Below are 23459 nucleotides of genomic sequence, written 5' to 3' on the forward strand. Positions count from 1 at the left end.
CTAAGAAAATATATCATACATTCTTCAGGTCAAATAAACAAATTGCAAATAAGGGAGGAGTTATGACTTTCTGCATTTCCACCCTGAAATTACTTTTTGTGGTTTCAAATTCAAAAAAATATTGTACCAAATATTTTCATCATGATTTCATAAATGTTATTTTACTGTTGATGATTTGCTATTTTTAATGTTTTTCCTATTCAATAATTTTAACTTGTGTGAAAAAAAAATTCAATGGTAAAAATACTCTAAGATGAGCACAGAGTATAGAATCTAGTTGACCACTTTCTGTACTACTAGTGGTATGGTTGGTATCTTAGGGCTGTCATTCACAAAGACAATACCGTTAAAGGGAATCTGTCAGTAGGATTAACCCTTCTAAGCCGTCTATATTGGCATGTAGGTCGTAGGAAGCTGAATAAAATGTTACCTTTAAATCTGCGATCCGATGTCCTATTCCAGAGAAATCCACATTTTTCTTATGTGTAAAAGAACTGATAAGATCTATGGGCCGGACCCTGATCTGCATAAGAATCTGCCTCCAGAGCTTATTTTTAATAAAAGGGGGAGTTACTAGTGTGAGACATGTAACTAACACAGGACAGGAGTATCACTGATCAAGGTGGATTTTACTGATAAAATGTAACTTTTAATATAAACTTTAAAATATAATGATAAGGATTCTACGGTGCTATGTGCTGGTCTATCTAGCAAAATTATTAGTCACAGGACTAAGATAGAAATTTTCCTAAGACTAGAGAATAATTTTTCCAACATATCTATTCATTAGATAATAATAGTAGAGACTCATATATATATATTAAACTCACATAATAGGGGTAAAAAAAGGGATAGCTCTGTATTATAATGTTGCTGTTACTCCCAGCTATGAATTCCAGCACCGACTACTATTTATAACACCAGTTCTGTTTCAAATCCTATCAGCAAGGTGTATTAGGGTGTTGCTATGTATTATAGTGTTGCTGTAATTCACAGCTATCATTTGCAACACCGGCTGAGATTATTATTCCAATCCTATCAACAAGTTGTATTATTGCAAAACCCGGCTGCTAGCCTCACACCTCAACTAGTCAATTGCCTAGCCAGAATCCCCTATATATTATGAGTCTCACTTCATATTAATATAACTACTAAAGGGAATTGTTAAATGTCACCTCCATACTCAACACTGCCTGACATCTACAGTGCAGTGACACTATCCCCTATCGAACTAATGTCTCTATGTGTTTCACCCACCCTGTGCTGGTTGGGCACACCAGAAGTCACACTGACTATATATTTATATGAGCATGTGTGGCGCCCCTGAGGGTCCAGTCGCCACAGAGGTACTGCATCTCACCCAGAGGTGTGGTATCTCACTCTGAGGTAAGCATAGAGTGCTGCCTGGGACCCTAACACCTGCATCCAACACTACACTACTCCAGACCAGCAGGAGGGGCAAGATGCATCGCTTTCCTGCTGAGCCCTGTCCCTGACTGGACTGGGGGGAACCAAAGAAGGGGGAACCATGTAGTGTGTGTGGGTGGAGGAAGTAAATCAGGGGAGCACTTGTAAGGGACAGTATAAAGAGGGAAGCCATCTTGGATGTGAGAGTTCAGTCTGGGAGGAGAAGTAGAGGGAGCAGGAGCTCTGCAGGAGCTCTGCTCAGGAGGAGGAGGGCCTAGCCAGAGAGGTCCAGGACAGACTGAGGAGGAGAGGAGCAGGAGGAAGGCTCCAGGAGTGAAGAAGGGATCCCAGGGGTATGGGCAGTGCTGGAGGCCACCTGTACGCCCGAATCTGCCAGGCGGTGGAGGGATTGAGCCGCAGAGGGGACTGGCCCCTAATCAGTGAGAATTACAAAGTTCTACTGGAAGCCGGAGGCTTCTGTACTTTCAGGGTGCAGTTGCCACATTCGCACTCAAGTCGCCAAAAAGGTAACCACATAGGATCCAGGGAACTCCAGGATACCCAGAAAGATCCGAGGATACCGGCTTGGGACATTGTTTGGCGAGGCGCAGGGCAAAAAGGGTGAGGGCCAGCGCAGGAAGACGGCTGAGAAGGGCATACAGAACGGGGTCCTGTCAGGCACTCTTGAAACACCTGGGAGTTTGCTGAACCCCTGCCTGGTGAACGCAGCACGACGTGGGAGGTCGTAATCCGGAAACTGCAACCTGAGGAACTTAACAGCTGTGAGTAAACTCTGAAGACTTCACCCCACTGTCTCTGTCGATTATTACTGCCGCACCATCAACCCCTGCACTACACAGCAACATCTTTAACATCTACACTGCCCTGGAGCTAAGCTCTATCTGTGGAGAGCTAAACCAACTCTGCTGCGCTGACACCAGCTCCAGAGGATCTGCTCCGCAGCGGCGGCTCCATATAGCGGCATACCACAGGTGGCGTCACGAACTGTATAAAAAAACTTTAATTCCCGTGTAAATAAACCCCTTCAGTAACAGTTGGCAAGACATTATCTTAATTTGAGCAGATCAATATCATTTTTAAAAAACTTTGTACCTGGTGGTGTCTTTTGTTTCTTCTAGTAATACTTTTGTGTTGGGATTGTTATTATCCATCCTTTTGTCAGAGTCTTTAATGTCGGTCATGATTTCACTTAAGCGAAAGAACCAAGAAAACCACTATGTAGAATAAAGAAGACTGAGTTATCTAGAATTAGTCACATTAGTTTGCATATTGAAAGGTCAGTAATATGATATGAAATTATAGAACTCTATTACTGGTACTTTATACATATATATAATTAAAATGTGGCTGCGTACACTCATATGAAACTGATCTTACAAATTATAGATTTTGTCTTATGAGTGTAGTGTATGGTAGTAGTATACAAGCAGTACAACCTGAGGACTATTATTTTGGAATATAAATAACATATCTATGTCAAGTAAACTACATATCAGTTCTTCTGGAAATGGTTATCCAGTGATTAAAATTCAGATCATGATACATTTTATTATGATGTCAGCATTATTGAATGTATTTATAAACTTAAAGGGACTCTGAGAGCACGATTCTCCCACTCCCAAACTATTTAAATATGCATATAGCTCTTGAGTGATATGCAAATGAGGCTGAAGAGCTATTTGTAGTTCTGAAGCCTCTGTCACTCCAGCTCTATTCACCGCCCAGCGCTGCTTCTTCCTGCTTGACTGATGGCTCCATTGCCTGAAGTCACACAGCATGAAGGCTGTCAGTCAAACAGGAAGAGGTGGTACTGGGCGGAGACTAGAGCTCAAGTGACAGATGCTTCAGATCTACAAATAGCTCTTCAGCCTCGTTTGCATATCAATTGAAACACTGATTTCTCAATAATTGAGGATTGGACTGGCTAGGTAAAGATATTACTGAACTTGTCTTTGAAACAGCTACATGCACATATAATTAGTTTGTGATGTGAAATCCTGCTGATAGATTCCCTTTAACCCCTTTAGCTCTGAGCCTGTTTTCACTTTCCTGACCAGGCCAAATTTAAAACTTCTGACCAGTGTAATTTTATTTGGCAATAACTCTGGAAGGCTTCAACATATCCCAGTGATTCTGCAATGATTTTTTTCGTGACATGCTGTACTTCATGTTAGTGATACGTTTTGGTCAATATTATTTATATTTATTTATGAAAATATTGAAATTTGACTAAAAATTTGAATATGTTGCAATTTTCAAACTTTTAGATTTGATCCTCTTAAACCAAATAGTTATAACACACAAAAAGATAACACAGGTCTACAAAAAATAAAATTTCAAGAGCTGTTTTGGTTATTCCACATAATCTTTATGTTTTTTGGTACGCTGAATCCGAAATTGACCTCCGTTTTGTCATAGGATATCCCATTTTCTGACAATTTAGGTAACTATGTTAAATAAGGCAAAACCGCGAAATAAATGAAAATAGACTTATAAAATGAATTTTTTATTACAAATTTTTCATGAAAACCATTTTTGAACTGAAATGAGCTCACTAACACTCACTAAAATAGATTTTTTTTCCTTGTGAGGCTCCTCCTGGTACATTTATGGTTGTGAGAAGCATCTGGAATGTCTCTCTGAAGCATCCAACAGTAGTCTGCCATCATTGTAATGCTCCATTTTCCCTGGTATCTTCTTTCCATCTCTTTAATGTCCTCGTGGAATCGTTCCCCTTGTTCTTCACTCACAGCTCCCAAATTTTTAGGAAAGTAGTCAAGGTGGGATTGGAGGAAATGCACTTTCAAACTCATCAGGCAACCTAAAGCTTGAAATGCTTTCAGCATTCGTCCAACGATCTTTTTGTAGTCAGGATCTTTTTTATTGCCTAAAAATTTCTCTACGACCTCTTTTTGAGGATCCGTCATGATATTGACAAACTTTTTATCAGCTATAAGCCTTCTAATGTGTTGTTCGACGAACACACCTTCCTTCAATTTTGCCTCTGAGAGGCTTGGAAACTTGTTGACCAAATATTTGAAGCATTCCCCATCTCTTGGAAGTGATTTTACGAATTGCTTCATCAAGCCCAATTTTATGTGGAGAGGTGGTAGAAGAACTTTATAAGAAGGTACCAAAGTTTCTCGGAGGACATTTTTTTCACCGACTGTGAGCACCCTCGTCTGCCAACTCTTCTTGGTCCAGTGATTTTGTCGGTCTCGACTGTCCCACAGACATAGAAAACAAGGGTATTTGATATACCCAGCTTGTTGCCTGAGCAGCATGCACAATACATTCAAATCCCCACACACTTGCAAACCGTGGTCTTCATATTTAAGTTTACGAAGAACCAATTCCAAGTTCTCATAGGTTTCCTTCAAGTGTACGGAATAACCTACAGGGATGCAAGCTTAAAAACTGCCGTTGTAGAGTAAAACTGCTTTGAGACTTCTTTTTGAAGAATCTATAAAAAAACGCCATTGTGCTGAATCATATTGGATTTTGAATTGACCCATCAAACCTTCAACATCAATGCAATAAACCAACTTGTCTTCCGGGGGCAAAGTAAGGAACAAACTCCTTTTCACGATGTCTGGACCATGAAAAAGACACTCCTGGTAACAATAGATTCCTGCTTTTGAGCCTTGATCAGAGTAACTCAGGGGAATCTTTGGGAAGATTCAAGTCTCTTACTAAATCCTTCATCTCCTCCTGGGAAAAAATTTTTTGATCTTGTATCATCTTCAAAGTTAGAACTTGATTCGTCATCTGGTTCAGGTATGATTCCACCTTCATCAAAGCTAGATATCTCTTCCAAGGTAGCAGGGGCCTTTGGTACTGGTATATCTGTGCCATGGGGATGGAATGAATTGCTGAGTGACGATTGGGGTATGAAATGGAATACTTCCATTTGGAATTATACCCTTTCACATTGCATGAACAAAGGTAACACTATGGTTTTGTTGCTCTCGCCGTAGCATAGGAATCCCATAACGGAAAACTTTTTTATTATCCTTGAACTAATTTCGGAAGTCCTCAACACACCGTTTGCACACTTTATGAGGCGCCCAAACTTTATCTTGATCTCCACGTTTTAGTCCGAAGTATGCAAAGTATACTTTTTTCACAAAGTCTGTAATATTCAGCTGTTTATTCAAGACTGCATATTCACCACATATGAACCAGAAACAGTCAGGCTAATTAATACACTTCCACAAAGCCATAACGCTAATTTGGGGAAACACGTTTGATGAATGAAATCCAATGCAAGTTTCTTGAAAGCATATGGACCTTTCATTCTTTCACTAACCACCTGACTGCCACCAGCAAATCACGCAGTTCCTATTGATGTTAACGGGAAAAAAAAAGTAAGCTACTTGCTGATGAATCACACCAGAGTTTGCAGAAGAACCTATAGGTTTGTGGCAAGTCCTGACGTTTAGGATTTTTTTCAATATTTTTTTCGTTATCAAAACACAAAAATACATGGAAATTATATGAAAATAATCAAACAGCTTTTTAGTCGCAGACCTGTATAATTAATTACATTTACCACATGCGTACTTTACATCAGAATCATTTTTGAAATATCATTTTTTTTTTGTTAAGAGGCTAGAAGTTTTAAAAGTTGATAGGATATGTTTAATTTTTCCAACAACATTTACAAAACTAATTTTTTTAGGGACCTATGTGACAGGAAATACCCAAAGTGACACCATTTTAAAAACTGCACCCTTCAAAGTGCTAAAGCCCACATTCAGGAAGTTTATTAGCCCTTTAGGTGCTTCACAGGAATTAAAATAATATGGAAGGAAAAAAATAATATTTTACTTTTTCCCACAAAAATGTTGCTTTAGCACCAAATTTTTCATTTTCACAAGGGTAACAGGAGAAAATTAACCATACAAATTTGTTGTGCAATTTCTCCTGAGTACACTGATACCCCATATGTGGTGGAAAACTGCTGTTTGGGTGCACGGCAGGGTTCGGAAGAGAAAGAGCACCATTTGACATTTGGATGACTTTTTTGGGCACATAGCATTTTTTGATCACGTTCTATTCCAATTTTTGGGAGGCAGAGTGAACTACAACCAACAATTTAGGAATTGTTTTTTTTTTTATTAATGTCGTTCACTGTGTGGTAAAATTGACAAGGCAGCTTTATTCTTTGGGTCAGTATGATTACAGCAATACTACATTTATATAATTTTTTTATATGTTGCCTCTTTTACACAATGACATTTATTTTTAGGGAAAATAATTATTTATACATTACTATATTCTGAGAGCTGTAACTTTTTTATTTCTCTGCGGAAGGAGCTGTGTGGTGGCTTGTTTTTGTGGGACAAGACAGTGTTTTCAGCTATACCTATTTTATTTACATTTGTCTTTTTGATCGAGTTTTATTCCACATTTTGTTCAGCAGTATGATGGAAAAGCATAGTTTTTTGCCACATTTTTTATTTATTTTATTTATTTTTTATGGTGTTCACTGAAGCGTTTTTTTAGGTCGGGTCGTTCTATAAATGAGGCAATACCAAATATGTGAACTTTTTTAAAAATGTTGTTCTACATAAATATACATATTTATTGGTATAACATGTTTTTCATGTTTTTTGTTCTTTATTTTGTGATCTTTTTAAAATATTTTTATAATTTTTTTAAACTTTTTTTCACTTTTTTCTTAGTTCCTCTATGAGACTTTAATTTTTTTTTACTCTAATCTCTGGTATAATGCATTGCAATGCACTGCAATTCATTTTACCTCTCAGTGGTGCACTGACATATCGCATTTTAGACCATACTGCTGGCAAGGTCTAAACAAGCTACACTAGCTGGCAGACCCAGAGCTCGACACTTGACCTCGGTTTGCCATTGCAATGATCGGGTCTTCGCAATGACGTTGTGGGGATGCTGATCGGACAGGATCGGGAGCACTGCATACCTTTCTTTTTACTTGAAAATCTTAGTAGCAGTAAATGTTGACACAATTGTCTCAATAAAGATCTCTTTTAACCACCAAGACCTATTTTCTAGCCACCACTTAAAGGGAGAGATACGTAAGCATGGAAGGACACATTCTCAAAAGAATGAGGCCACTAACATTTGTTTGGTCCAGGTGGTCACAGTTTCTTTTTCACGTCCTATGAGAAATATGATATGATATGTGCACCCAACCAAGAGCGATAAATGGAAGTTCAGAGTATGAGATCTTTCTCTAGAAATAATGAATGATTAACCGCATAAAAGGAATCACTCTATGGGGAAAGTTTAATACACAGATTTAAAAAAATAGTGTATGTAGCCTATTTTATTTAACCCCTTCCTGACATAAGACTTAATAGTACATCCTGTATCGGGCATGGATGTGTGGAGCCCCCACACACAGTGTAAGCCAGCTGTGTTGTACAGCCAGCATCTGTCGCTACAAGCAGCAACCGTATCTTGCTCCAATCGATGCTGTTTAACCACTTAAATGCAGCTGTCAATCAATGAGAGAAGCATTTAAGTGCAGCTATCCTGACTGGGCTTCTGTTTGGGAATCCATATATCTCCCTCCCGTTCAATGATCATGGCTTGCTGGTAGGTTTCCATGGCAACTGGGACCCTACTGAAGGCCCCCAGAATTACTATTTTGGTAATCCTTTGAAGTATAGCCACAGGTTGGCCTTCATAGGAGAAAGTTACTTTTACTATATATTGCAAATGATAGCAGATTCAAGTCCTCTATGTGAACTAAAAAAATGCAAAAAAAAATTGTATAAAAATAAAAAAAATAGAAATTTGAATCACCTGCTCTGTACCTCATTAAAATTAATTCTGTTAAAAAATATAAAAAATAGACATATTTGGTATTGCCACATTTGAAAAAGTCAAGAGAGCACAAACAAATTAAAACCTAGTTTAGCAAATCTTCCAAAATAGAAGGGATAAAAACATCAGCTCACCGTGCAGAAACAAGTCCTCCCAGACAGAAAATTTTACGAGTTTTAGATTTTTTTTTTTAACACATTTCTGATTTTTTTTTCATCACTATATACATATTTTGTTTTGACATAATAATACTACTGTGAGAAATCTTGTTGCTTGGTTATTTTTTCTGTACAATGAACACCGTGAAACCCCCCTCCAAAAAAAAAACCAATGGCTAAATTCATTTTTTTCATGCACAGATTACCACATTTGTGTAAAATTACCCCTAATCCCATCATACAAAAAGTAGAGTAGACCCATGTTATGGAATATCTTAGCATTACACTCCCACAATCACCTTACTTGGACTTGATTACGAAGATAAATCTAATTTGGAGTTATGTTGGCCAAAAAAGGACTGAGAGTAACATACATTTTTATAATATTAAAATTGCTACTAAAACAGATACACATTAGTTAAGTAATTATTCCTTAAGGGAAACTATCATTAAGAACAAATAATAACTCATATTTATATTAGGACTTATTTCATTTTTTTTATTTATTTTACTCACTTATATAGCGCCATTAATTCCACAGCGCTTTACAGACATTATGGGCACTGTCCCCATTGGGGCTCACAATCTACATTCCATATCAGTATGTCTTTTGGAGTGTGGGAGGAAACCGGAGAACCCGGAGGAAACCCACACAAACACGGGGAGAACATACAAACTCCTTGCAGATGTTGTCCTTGGTGGTGCTAACCACTGAGCCACCGTGCTGCCCCATAAAACCTTTATCATGCCATAGTGACATATCTGCCTTTCAGATCAGTCCAGGGTCCAGTGGTGTACAGATAGAATGGGACCAATCTCACTACTGCTTCAGGAAATCCTTAAAACATGACCTGTTGGTGGGTCTTGAGGACAGGATTTGAGAAACACTGGTCTAAAGTAACAGTGGGGTTCTCAGTACTTGGAAACCACCAATCAAAATCTTAGATATTACCATGAAATAATGGATATTCCCCTTAATGGTCCTAAATAACATATAATAGAACAAACACATATAGAACAATTTGAACTACTACAACTATTATAAGGCTGATCTTATCATAGTTACTATGTATGATATCTAAGAGACTTATCCTGTTAAAAAAAAGATTTGCTCTACTGACCTGATTCTAGGAAAGGATTGACTGAGACAGTTCATACTAATTTTTCTGTTATATACAGGCAGAATAAGAGATGACTCATCTCCTAGTTATATAATGTAATAATTAAACATGCTGGGGGTAAAGGCCGATATTGTGCAATCAGCATTCAAAACTCTCTCTATGTATTTGTGAAGATCTGAGGTTGTGGGTTGTAAGTAATCACCTAGGCAGGTTAACGATGCAACAATATTTTATTAATCACATCGATGGTAATACAGCAAATCCAGGTTAATGGCTAAAATACAGTTCTATCAGTCCTTAAGTTCCCAACCTGGGATCAGTAGTTTTACTGGCTTTGTATCAGGACATAATCATTGTCTCCCAACTTTTGGTTGGCACACAGATTTCGTATCTCCAGCTGTATAGTCTGTAGCCACAGTCCATGATCCTCCAGATGACAGATAAAATGTTGAAAGCACAGGTATCCAGAAGCAATAATAATATCAACGAAAACGGTGCTCCGTTCTGGAAATGTATCATAGTCTTTAGTAAGTGGGCAGCTCCTCACGGTCCTCCCTCATTTTTTCAGCACTGACATGAATGTAAGAGGTCTCACCTTTATGGGAACGAAACTTTGTATCATCCAGTTTCCTCAAGGCATATTCCATGTCGCCCTTGCGAATATACTCCTCAGTCTCCATTCCACCCTGGTATATATACAGTACAGATCAAAAGTTTGGACACACCTTCTCATTTAAAGATTTTTCTGTATTTTCATGACTATGAAAATTGTACATTCACACTGAAGGCATCAAAACTATGAATTAACACATGTGGAATTATATACTTAACAAAAAAGTGTGAAACAACTGAAAATATGTCTTATATTCTAGGTTCTTCAAAGTAGCCACCTTTTGCTTTGATGACTGCTTTGCACACTCTTGACATTCTCTTGATGAGCATCAAGAGGTAGTCACCGGAAATGGTCTTCCAACAATCTTGAAGGAGTTCCCAGAGATGCTTAGCACTTGTTGACCATTTTGCCTTCACTCTGCGGTCCAGCTCACCCCAAACTATCTCGATTGGGTTCAGGTCTGGTGACTGTGGAGGGCAGGTGATCTGGCGTAGCACCCCATCACTCTCCATCTTGGTCAAATAGCCCTTGCACAGCCTGGAGGTGTGTTTGGGGTCATTGTCCTGTTGAAAAATAAATGATGGTCCAACTAAACGCAAACCGGATGGAATTGCATGCCTCTGCAAGATGCTGTGGTAGCCTTGCTGGTTCAGTATGACTTCAATTTTGAATAAATCCCCAACAGTGTCACCAGCAAAGCACCGCCACACCATCACACCTCCTCCTCTATGCTTCACGGTGGGAACCAGGCATGTAGAGTCCATCCGTTCACCCTTTCTGCATCGCACAAAGATACGGTGATTGGAACCAAAGATCTCAAATTTGGACTCATTAGACCAAAGCACAGATTTCCACTGGTCTGATGTCCATTCCTTGTGTTCTTTAGCCCAAACAAGTCTCTTTTGCTTGTTGCCTGTCCTTAGCAGTGGTTTCCTAGCAGCTATTTTACCATAAAGGCCTGCTGCACAAACTCTTCTCTTAACAGTTGTTGTAGAGATGTGTCTGCTGCTAGAACTCTGTGTGGCATTGACCTGGTCTCTAATCTGAGCTGCTGTTAACCTGCGATTTCTGAGGCTGGTGACTCGGATAAACTTATCCTCAGAAGCAGAGGTGACTCTTGGTCTTCCTTTCCTGGGGCGGTCCTCATGTGAGTCAGTTTCTTTGTAGCGCCTGATGGTTTTTGCAAATGCACTTGGGGACACTTTCAAAGTTTTCCCAATTTTTTGGACTGACTGACCTTCATTTCATAAAGTAATGATGGCCACTCGTTTTTCTTTACTTAGCTGCTTTTTTTTTGCCATAATACAAATTCTAACAGTCTATTCAGTAGGACTATCAGCTGTGTATCCACCAGACTTCTGCACAGCACAACTGATGGTCCCAACCCCATTTATAAGGCAAGAAATCCTACTTATTAAACCGGACAGGGCACACCTTTGAAGTGAAAACCATTTCCGGTGACTACCTCTTGAAGCTCATCAAGAGAATGCCAAGAGTGTGCAAAGCTGTCATCAAAACAAAAGGTGGCTACTTTGAAGGACCTAGAATATAAGACATATTTTCAGTTGTTTCACACTTTTTTGTTAAGTGTATAATTACACATGTGCTAATTCATAGTTTTGATGCCTTCAGTGTGAATGTACAATTTTCATAGTCAAGAAAATACAGAAAAATCTTTAAATGAGAAGGTGTGTCCAAACTTTTCGTCTGTACTGTATATCAGTAGAATAGACATCTCCAGCTTCTCTCAAATGGTCTCATGAAACGAGGACTCTGCATTTAGTTCGCTGGATGAGGGGTCTGTTCCTTCTGCGGGGTCCTCCATATCCTCTACCTGATCCCTGGTTTGTCCTGGGAAACTCCACATGTACCCAATGAGAACCAAACTTGTATCCATTGCGACCAACCCCAGAGTGCTGACATTCAGTTAGGGAGATGGTCACTTGGCTTTGGGTTTCGACATTGGCCCAGTGGCACACCAATCCTTCTCCTAGGTTGTGATGTGGGCTAGAATGTTCTCGGCATTACCTGGAAAGATTTCCCATATGTCCACAGTTATGACAGTTTAGCCCTCCTCGTTCCAACACGGGCTGTACTTTGGGGCTTGGGAAACCTTCCCCTCTTTGTGAAGCCCAAAATCCCTGCCATTCCTCCTCTGGCCAGTCCATGGGTCTCACTGACCTCCCTGTAAGCTGCTGCTCCTGACTCACTGGGGCTGTACTTCCACATAGCCCAGGTTGATTAGCAGACCAATCATCAGCCAATCTTGCAGCCTCATTCAGGCTGAGTGGTTTTATATCTGCCACCCATTCTTTTAAGTTATCTGGGAGCTTTGACATAAATTGTTCCAGCATGATTATATCCATTACATGTTCTGCTTCCCGAGCCCTTAGTCCTTCTATCAACTGAGTGCATGCCATATGTAGTGTGTTAGCAAACGCCCGATGCGTGTGTGCAGCGGGCTTGTCAGTCTCCCGAAACTTCCTCCGGTAGGTTTCCGGCGCGACGGCATATTTCTCTAGTAATGCGCTGCGAACTGTAGAGTAACATCTCTACAAGTTATTAAAAGTTATTACGTTTTAAGTTTTATTATTAAGACAAGTTATTAAAAGTTTCTCTTGCTTTTCCGGTCAGGCCAACGCTCAAAAATCTGGGCCAGTCACTGATTGACACCTCATGCAGCAGACAGAGGTTCTCAAATAACCGGAGATGTTCATCAATATCTGAGGTGTCCTCATTTAACAGTGGTATATCCTTGTACCTTAAAGATGCGGGCACCTCTCTTCTGTTATCCACTGTAATCTGCGCTGGGGTGGGTGGGGGTACTGCTACATGCACACACAGATATTTGCTTACTACTGCCGCCCGCTCCATCTCCGTGGCCCGCTCTCCTAGTGTGTCCAGCATCCTCCTCAACTCAGTCGGCCGATCCTCTGCCAACTGGATTACAGCCCTAAGCTGTGGTCCCTCCAAGATGCCCTCCTCCTCGTCTGAACTGACCTCCTCCTGTGGTTGTTCACGGTCCCAATCGTCCAAGCGCTGTATTAGGGTAGCACGGTTATTCTCTGGCAACCACTCTAGCTGTCTACCAGAGCAAAGGGCTCTCAGCTCTTCCTTCTTGAGCCTCTTGTAGATGGAGTTTGCCATCTCTTCTGCCAAGTCACCGCTCAGTAACTTTCCCTGGTATGCTGTCCAGAGATAGGTGATCCCACCGCTTGCCACCACTTGTGAAGATCTGAGGTTGTGGATTGTAAGTAATCAACTAGGCAGGTTAACGATGCAACAATATGTTATTAATCACATCCATGGTAATACAGCAAATCCAGGTAAATGGCCAAAATACAGTTCTCTCAGTCCTTAAGTTCCCATCCTGGGATCAGTAGTTCCACTGGCTTTGTATCAGGGCATACTCACTGTCTCCCAACTTTTGGTTGGCACATAGGTTTCATATATCCAGCCAATATAGTCTGTAGCCACAGTCCACAATCCTCCAGACGACAGATAAAAGCACAGGTATCCAGTAGCAACAGTCCTTCAATGAAGTTTATATCCAAACAGCATATCCACAATATAGCACGCTTATCCAGCCCAGTCGGTACTGATCTTTATATCCCATTGATCCATTCATGGTCCAGAACCTCAGTCTCCCTCCTATTCCTTCGATGTCATTCCACACAACTCTCCACTAACCATGTCTCTTTTTCCCTCCCTGGGCTCAGCCCCCTCAAGCTCAGAAGTGATGACACCCTCTCCCTTAAGCATTTACTTTTCACTGCAACAATGAAGAATGTTCCATGAGCCTTCACCTGAGACTACATGTAAGACCCCCTGTGGTGACGGCTTCACTGTGTCCACAATCAACATTCACCCAATGGGCCTAGTCGCTGCTTGGACAATGATCTAAGGCTATGTGCCCACGATGCAGAAATGCTCAGGCTTTTTTCCTGAGCGTTTCTGCATCTCCCTGGCAGAAAAAAATGCATGCAGATTGTACATGCGTTTTTCCTGCCAGGGACATGCGGATGTGAAGCGTTCTTCACATGCATTTCCGCATGCGGGTGTCAAGCGCTTCCAAGCGTTTAGCATCACTTGGAAAGTGCTTGACAACTTGGTCACACTATATAAATCCATGCAACCGGCATGGATTTATACAGTTTGACCGTAAAGAAAGGTTAAAAATAAAAAAATAAATCTATACTTACCTTCTGATGGCCCCCGCAGTCTTGCTTCCCTCCGTCCCGGCTGCCGGCAGATCGCGGTACACTGCACTAGGACCTGCCGTCACATGACTGTGACGTAAGCGCAGGTCTTACAGTCCACCGCGATCTGCCGGCAAGCACAGAGAAGGAGTCGGAAGGTGAGTATATTATTTATTTTTTATTTTATTCTTTTTTTTACAGTTTTCTATGGTACCTGGATCTGGAGGAGAGTCTCCTGTCCTCTAGACCCGGGTACCATCCGCACATTGAAACGTTTGGATTCCGCATGTACAGATGCAGTGATGCGGAATCCAAGTGTTCCAATGCAAGTCAATGGCGGCGATTACGCTGCGTGTCCGCAAAATTAATGGACATGCTGCGGATTTTTGAGCGCAGCATAAATGCTGCGGAAAAATCCACAGCATGGGCATTGACATTGCGGCTTGTCATTGGGGACCATGGGGGACGGATTACCAAGCGTTTCCCAAGCGTTTACGCTACGGAAATTCCGCAGCGTAAACGCTTGGAAAACGCATAGTGGGCACATAGCCTAAGGCCCCTGAGATACTGTTGAAATTACTGGAATGCTGGACACTTTACAAGTAAAACTAGTGTACACAAACTGATGAGCAAGCAGAGCATTAATAAAACACAGCCAGCAACTCTCCAATAACACAATAATATTGATGAAAACGGTGCTCCGTGCTGGAAAAGTATCATAGTCTTTAGTATGTGGGCAGCTCCTCACAGTATTCAGGACTGAGTGAGGTCATATCCTATTACTTGACAGTATAACTGTTATCTTTGCTTGGTAAAGATAAAAAGATTTAAAAAATTATACAGACATGTTTGAAAACCTTAAGCTGAGACATGCTGCCCGATCCATGGGCAACATATATCAGCTGCAAAATTCCCTTTAAGGGGGGTTCTCCGAGAAATGAATTAAAATGAATAAATAAAATAAATAATACTCATTTAAATATTAAACATTTTTCTAAATATCTTTATATAGCCAAAAGGTATGCTTTATCTAGTGCACTTTGTCAGGAATTCAAAGATGGCAATGGCGATATATATCATTGTGCAGCTGTATTAGATTTCAGAAGACACACAGTAGGACGGGCTGCGTGAAGCATGAGACAGACACACTAAACTGTCAGGCTGACTGAGATGGATGTTCATTCTCAGTCAGCTAAAGAAAGGTGTTTATCTTCTCCTTTAGTCCAGCTCCACTCAGTGTCCTGTCAGGTTGACTGAACAGAGGAATGTGTGTTCCCAATACCTGATCAGATGCTGCTCTGACATGACTACTATCTCAAGCTGTTCTTCCTGCAGCCCATCCTAGTATGTATCAGCACAATGATAAAGATGGTAGCTGCCATCTTTGAATGCTGACAGAGTGCACTAGATAAAGCAATTCTTTGGCTAAATAAGTGTGTGACGATACAGTTTAAAATCTTAATAAGCCAGATGATTAGTTTTGTTAATTCAAGAGAAATACCTTATTGTGTTTTATTAGAGATTGCTGGCTGTGTTTTATTAAGGTTCTGCTTGCTCATCAGTTTATGTACACTAATTTAACTTGTAAAGTGCCCAGCATTCCACTAATCACATTAGTATCTCTGGAGCCTCTAACCATTGTTCAAAAATCGTCTAGGCCCATTGTGTTGAAAGAAGATCCAGTGGAGCCTTCACCACAGGGAGTCTCACATGTAGACCCAGGTGATGCAGTCAACCTGAGAAAGATACCTCCACTAATGCACACTTAGCTTTGGTGGAGGAGGGTGAGAGCAGTTCTGCCATTCAGGGAGCTGAGCCCAGAGAAGCAGAAGGGACATGTGTTTTCGTAGCAGTCAGACTTGGGACAGAGAATCAAGGATAGTCAGAAAGACTTTACAAGGAGAATGAGAAACTCCTTCAGGACAGCAGATGGATAGCATGGCATTACCCAAAGAGACACAGATTTGTATTCTACATGATTCTAGCCTAATGGTATCGGCCCTGACTAGAAAGGTTCGGATCTGCTCCATTTGACCATCAGAGAGACATGGATACATTTTGAGGAGACCAGGGTGGGAAGAGGAAGTCACCTCGCCCCATGGATATGTTGTTTGGGGTTGCCAGGAGGGATCCACCGGTTGCCTGGAACCCATGGAGACATGTGAAGAAGCCAGATTGTGACCCGCCGGTCATCTGGCCCCATGGAAACTCTCGGAGAGGCCAGGGTGGGACCCTCGAGTCTCCTGGCCTTGTAACTCGATGGACTGCTAGCTTCCTTAGCTTGCCGCTACCTTTTCTCTGTGGGGGCCTCCAGAAGCGGGGGGCCACTGGTTGAGGTAGTCGGCCCTGGAAGTCTCCAAAGTCGCAGCTGTTCTATCCCAGGTGGATGGAGAAGGAAGGATCAGACAATGTAATGTTGTACCATCTTGGTTATTTGCTGGGACTGTTTTGTGTGTTTATTGTCCGCTTTGTGGTTCAGTAAAATATTGCCACGCTGTTTTACCCTTGCCCTCTGTTGTCTGAGTAGCGTTATGCCCACAGAAGACCCCAGGTCTTCACAAAGGGTATTTAGAAAATGTTTAATATTTAAATGTGTATTAGTTGTTTTATTATATTTTTCAGAGAACTCCTTGAAGTTAATTTACTTTAAGTTGTTTATTTATCCACATTCAACCTTCGAATAAGATGTTATATTTTGTTCAGCACTGGAATGTACCGTATATAATGTGAATGTCAAACATTTCATTAGTGCATGCTTATCTACAGTTATATGCTTATCTACAAGCAAGGGCAAACATGAGCTGACTGTGCAAAAAGAATATAAAATCAGGGAGAAAGGACATATTTAACCAGATAAGGAATAATTCACAAAATATTCACTTTTACTAAGTAAAAAGGCAACTTTTTCCAAATAGAATGTCCCTCATCTTCTCTTTGACCCAATATTGCTTAGATTACAAGAACATGTCATTAAGTCTAGTCAATTGAAGCTTTAGCAAGGTCATTGCTTTACATTCTTTAAATTGTCTGTTCTCAAGATTGAAAGTTATTCCCTATCCATGGGATAGTGAGATGATTTTCTGATCGCTGGGGGTCTGACTGCTGTGACCCCAAGCGCTCCCGAGAACAGGTGTTTTGAGGAGCCCTTGCTAAGAGGAGCCTTAGTGGATCGTACATACTACCACTCCATTCTAATGTTAGTTTTGAAGGCCACCTGTGCTCTGTGCATGGCAATCTTTGGCGGTCCCATTAAGCGTGAATGGAGTAATAATGTGCATGATTGACCACCACTCCCTTCAGCCAGGGCTCCTAAGAACTACAGTTTCTTGAGATCACTGGGGATCATGGAGGTTGAATCCCCAGCGAGGGGAAAGTTATCCCCAATCCCATGAATAGGGGATAACTTTCAAACTTGAGAATATTTCTTCAATGCAGTAGGTTAATATTTGAGGTCAACAGCATCCTCTCAAAATGCCCTTTTTGGTAGATTCCCCTTACACAGCATACTTACTGTATCTAAAATATCAGTTTGTCATACTGCTTTGGAAAAAACATTGCCTGTTTAATGTTACTCTGATCCCAACTGACATTATAGTCCTGAATATTCACTCTGAAAGTAATCTGTCAGAACGATGCATCCCTCCCAACAAAAAAACAAAAAAACAGTTTGTATGCCATGTTGCTCTATGAAAGATAATGTCACCTATACTTTTTCTTCTGCACTAACTGCCTGAAAAATTACTGCTTTCATTCATATGAAAATTAGGCTTAAGTGCTCAGGGAATGTCAACGCAAACATTTCCTGGTGCTGTCCCAGGCTAGCTTCTTCCAATTCCGATGCAGGTGATTGACAGGTCAAAGCAAGAGACCTGGCAATCACCTTTAGGAGCTCTGGGAAGAGCTGGCATGGTGGCAATGCAGGACTGGTCTAGCCTGTCGTTAGAGTCCACGGCCTGGCTTTTTAATCACATTTTCTCTCGAACAGCGTTTCATAGACAGATATACTCATCTGCATTTGTACAGCCAGGCTCTGATTTAGGATGGCTGTGATCTGGGTAGCGTGAATCAGCTGACATGTTCACTTTGAGAACCTATCCTGAAAATAGGTAAACAATAGCAAAGTTCTGAAAAACTCCTTTAAGGGGACAAGGATCTCATAAAGGGGATCCAAGACAGGAGAAATGTAAGGCTATATGGGTCTTCCCTAATAAATCATCTCTGGAGTTTTATAGACATTCCAGTACTTGCTAGGTCACGTCACAACTGAGGCTCCAACACAAATGTGGACCTAGCTTAGCTTGGCTATCCTTCAATACGTTCCTCTTTCTCTTGCTATTTAGTCATTAACATTTTATTACATCTCCTTTATAGCTGTATATTGTAGGTGAGTCATGGTTACCAAGCAATATGATGCCATTGTTCTGTTCCTGGCCAGAGATTACTCACCTTTATTTAATATGCCCCTTACAATTTGAGATACGCTCAGTTTAAGCTAAAATGTGTTGTATCAATTGTACAACATTTGGACTTCTCACATAGATGATGGCGATGATAAAGGATGGGAGTGTTTGGCCAAAATTAATGTCAACTTACTGCTTGGTAATTGGTAATTTACATTTCTTTCTTGTACTGAGCTTAAAATAACAAAAAAAGAAACCCTGTTACATAATTTTATATTATATCAATTTGGCAGGTCAAACCAGGGCAACTCTTTTAGACCAAGTACAATCTCATTTAAAGTCTCCCTTTTACCTGCTTGGTTATAATCTAATTTATGATGGCACAATTTGCTGGTTACGTAATTTGGTTAATAATTATTTGTCAATATCAAATGATCACTGCTTGACAATCGTTGTGCAGGGCTTTGTACCACCTGGACTTTGGACTGCTCTTCTCTTTCTTCAGCTATGTGTGGAAACTGTAGTCTAAAACATTGTCCCTCAACCCCATTCCTCAAAGCCCCCCAACAGATCATGTTTTCAGAATTTCCATAGTACTGAAAAGGTGAGAGAATTATTAGTAAGACATCAGAAATTATCACGGGTTCTCTTTATAGGATATACTCAAATCAGGACCTAATGGGGGATTTTGAGGACTGGAGTTGATAAAAACTGGTGCAAAGTAATAGAGAAAAAATGCCAGTTTCCTGCAAAACTTTTCTAACACTTTTAGAGACTACACCTTATAAAAATGTTAATAGAAAATGTTGATAAATTTAATGGAATAAAAGAAATCTAATATAATTATATGGCTCTAACCAAGATCAAAAAAACATTAGTTTTCCAAACAAATATCACAGACTGGTGAATACACACTTAGTTTTGCTCTTTGTGATCTTCATGTGATTATTGAAGCTATATGATATTGTACATCATGTAGATGTCAAGTTATTTACTATTGTTTTCTTTTTAACATGGGAAAACATTTAAGGCTATGTGCCCACGTTGCGGAACTGAAGCATATTTTTTACGCTTCTCCCTGGCGGGAAAATCGCAAGCGTTTGTGAGGCGTCTTTGCAGCGTCTTTGCATGCATTTCCGCATGCGGGTTATCAAGCACTTCTCCAAGTGATTTTAGCATCACTTGGAAAAGTGCTTGACAACTTGTTCACACTAAATAAATCCATGCAACCGGCATGGATTTATATAGTGTGACCAAGTAATAGCTAAAAAAAAAAAAAGAATCAGAATGGTAAAAAGTAAAAAAATAAAGTTTATACTCACCTTCCGATGCATTCTCTGCCCCGTCCGGAGTGTTGAGCGGCTCACGCTGTTGTGTGCAGGACCTGCGGTGACGTCATTGAGTCATGTGATGGGTCACATGACTCAATGACGTGGCAGGTCCTTCACACAACAGCGCGACGGCGGGAAAACACCGGGAAGACATCAGAAGATAAGTATAAACTTTATTTTTTCTTTTTTTCACAGGTTCTTTGGTACCCAGGTCTGGATGAGAGTCTCCTCTTATCCAGACTTGGGTATCATCCGCACATTGATTCCGCTGCGCTTCCCCAAAATTAATGAACATGCTGCGGATTTTTGACCGCAGCATATACGCTGCGGAAAAATCCGCAGCATGGGCATTGACATTGCGGAATGCCATTGGGGACCATGGGGTGCGGATATACATGCGTTTTACAAGCGTTTACGCTGCGGAAATTCCGCAGCATATACGCTTGTAATACGCAACATGGGCACGCAGCCTCAAAATTTGATCTTCATTATAGTCATGTATAACGTTTATACAATAAGGCCAGGGTCACACCAGTGTATTTTTTCTCATCTGAGAGAATCGGGCTGATTATGTATTAGTATTATGATCTGATTTTCTTGGATGAGGGGAAGATGGAAAAAAAAATTCTCCATTCTGTTCGTCTGTGAAAATTGGACTGTACTCAGATATCAACTGAGTGCAGTCCGGTGTTTCCATGGCCATGTGTGATCTGATAATTGAATCCAACTCGGGCAAGCTGTCATCTTTTCAGACATGTGCACGGCCCCATAGAATAACACTGGTCCAAATAAAATGCAATGTTTTGTCGGATCGCACTTGGACTGAAAATATGGTCATGTGCGCGAGCCCTAGCAATTATGATTTTCAAGAATCTATGAAACTGGGAATTCGCAAATAAGCAGTTTCCTTATGTAAATAAACATATTGCCTCCTTTTGACCTATACAATAATATCCAGCTGATGTTATATAATGCAAGTAAACAGTATGCAACAGCGGAGACACAGGAGGATTAAAAGTATATTTATTTTATTTAACAACTAATATTAATTGTAAAACACGTATTATATGGTAACAATTTCTTTACAATGTTTGACAGTAAAATAAGCAGGAAATCACATAACAGAATAAAATATCAGAGCTCACTAGAATTCAGGGGCTGGTAGTTTAAAATGATCTACTGGAGGGAAGGGAAACTAGATTATCATTAACTATACCGGGCAAGGGGCCATCTTTTAAAGCTTTGGCAATACTCTGTTCCTATCACAACTCGCTGCCCATTTCCCCCATAACTCTCTATTCACTTTTGCGATGTCGCTCTGGCGTCTGCTGGTCCCCGTCTGACTATTATCTTTCCCTCTATCCGTGCCCGGTTCATTGCATCCATTTGTTAAATTCTAAAAAGTTCATTTTTTTATCATTAAAGTACACTCTGCACCCCATCTTGACTGAAAAAAAACAGAAATGTAGAAATTTTTGCAAATTTATTAAAAAATAAAAACTGAGTTTAAAGCCCACAACAAACAAAAATAACTGTTCAAGCCAAGCACAGCTCTTAGTGCACTACTGCATCCTTGGAATCAAGTGCACCTTCCCACTTGTTTTACATCTACCTTTGCCCTTCAATGATTCATTTAATTCCAGAGCAGTTAGTCAAGTAAGAAGAAGGCAGAAATAGATGCAAAACAAGCCATTGGGAAGGGTCACTGAACTGTTTAGTACAACAAGCCCTGTGCTTGGTTCAAATCATCGTTTTGCACTGACACATTCCCTTTAGCCATAGCTATAGCCCCACTATCAGTATTTGGTCAGTATTTTTTCTCAGGAGTGGGAGGCAAAACCAGGTGAGGAACAATCAGAGAAAAGGTATAATAGAAACAAGTCACCAATTCTGCATTTATCACTAGTGTTGAGCCACCCCCGTAGTGTTCGAGTTCGGTTCGTCGAACACCCGTGTGTTCGCCGAACTGTTCGTCGAACTGTTCGTCGAACACCTTCGAACACCGTTAAAACCAATGGCAGGCAAACAAAAACACATAGAAACACATAGAAAACACCTTCAAAGGTGTCCAAAAGCTGACAAACTGCTCAGAAGACACAACTAACACATGGAAAAGTGACAAGTACATATAGTCATGCGAAAAGAAAAGAGGTGGAGGAGTAAAAGGAGGGGGAGACACAGATATAGGCATGTCATGCCCTTCTAAAATCCAAAAAGTGAGAAGCCAACACGTTCAGTCCGCTCCTGCCCGTGCCACCTCCGTGTCGCCGGGTTTGTGCCAGAGCCGCGGTGAACCCTGACGGCCAGCCCCCCTCTCCCAATACTGGTGCCTGTCCGCTGGTGGGTCGAGCGAGCCCCCCTGTGGTGGAGGCAGCTCTAAGCTTTTTAATTTAAATTGTCTCTCTAATTTGAATAAATACACTTTAAATCCATTTACAAGGATCTATTGGAGGGCAAGTCTCATGCCAGCAGCCGCGTAATTCCAGCTCCAGTAGCGTCCACTAAAGCTGCTGCAGTTAAAAAGCTTTTATAAGGATCGAGCTCGGCTGTCCACCGCAAGGCATCCTACTGCCAGTCCGAGCCCCTATGCCTTGGGGTGCCTCCTGATGCTCTTCACTGAGTATCCCGTGGTCCCGAAGCATTTCCTTTGAAAAAATGAAGTGTCCAAACTACAGGTGGTGTAGCTTGCTTAACAGCCGGGATAATCCGCTGACTAGCAGACCCTGCTACTAGGCACAAAGTATTTCCTGGGTTAGATGCAGTTAAAAATTTGTAATTAGATACTCTCGTTGGATGCTGAGAAAGCATTCCATAGAGTCTCCTGGCACGCCATATATGATTCTCTTAAAAAGCTTGGGGTAGGGGTCTAGGGGACCCTTTTATAGCCAAAATCATGGCCCTGTATCGCAATACGTCACCTAGGCTGAAGATAAATGGAACTGTAGCACCCTGAGGGCTCGGTTGCTACAGAGGTATTGCACCTCACCCAGAGGTGTGATATCTCACTCTCAGGTAAGGATGTAGTGTGGATCAGGACCCGACACCTGCATGCATTACACCACATTGCCGTGGGGCAGGGCGACCAATATGCCCCTGAGATGGGCACGACAGTCCCTGTCCCTGGCTGGAGTGGGGGGAGGGAACACTGAGGAAGGGGAACCCTGTAGTGCAGGAGCAGGGAGGAAGCAGTTCCTGGGTGCATTGAGAAGGGAGTATAAAAGGTGGGCACCATCTTAGTTCAGTGCAGAGAAGTCTGAGCAGAAGTGGCAGGGAGCAGGGGCTCTGCATGAGCTCTGCTCCGGAGGCGGGCCTAGTAACAGAGGCCCAGGCCTGGAAGAGGGAGAAGGAAGGAAGAGGAGTGGAGAAGGCTCCAGGAACGAGGAACGAAGGCATCTC

The 23459-nt window shown here is 41.1% G+C and overlaps 1 protein-coding gene across 1 annotated transcript in view; it reads right to left on the reverse strand.

Moving 5' to 3' along the window:
• The window catches only part of LOC141265119 (ATP-binding cassette sub-family B member 5-like), a 173075-nt gene that overhangs the window by 86739 nt on the left and 62877 nt on the right, over nucleotides 1-23459 (reverse strand). The window contains exon 2 of the mRNA XM_073677788.1: nucleotides 2521-2642. Within this exon, the coding sequence (XP_073533889.1) occupies nucleotides 2521-2642 (122 nt within the window). The remainder of the gene's footprint in view (nucleotides 1-2520; nucleotides 2643-23459) is intronic.

Source organism: Phyllobates terribilis, unplaced genomic scaffold (genome assembly GCF_046119375.1).
Source record: "Phyllobates terribilis strain yellow unplaced genomic scaffold, ASM4611937v1 Scaffold_4__5_contigs__length_816908805, whole genome shotgun sequence".
NCBI classification, from domain to species: domain Eukaryota; kingdom Metazoa; phylum Chordata; class Amphibia; order Anura; family Dendrobatidae; genus Phyllobates; species Phyllobates terribilis.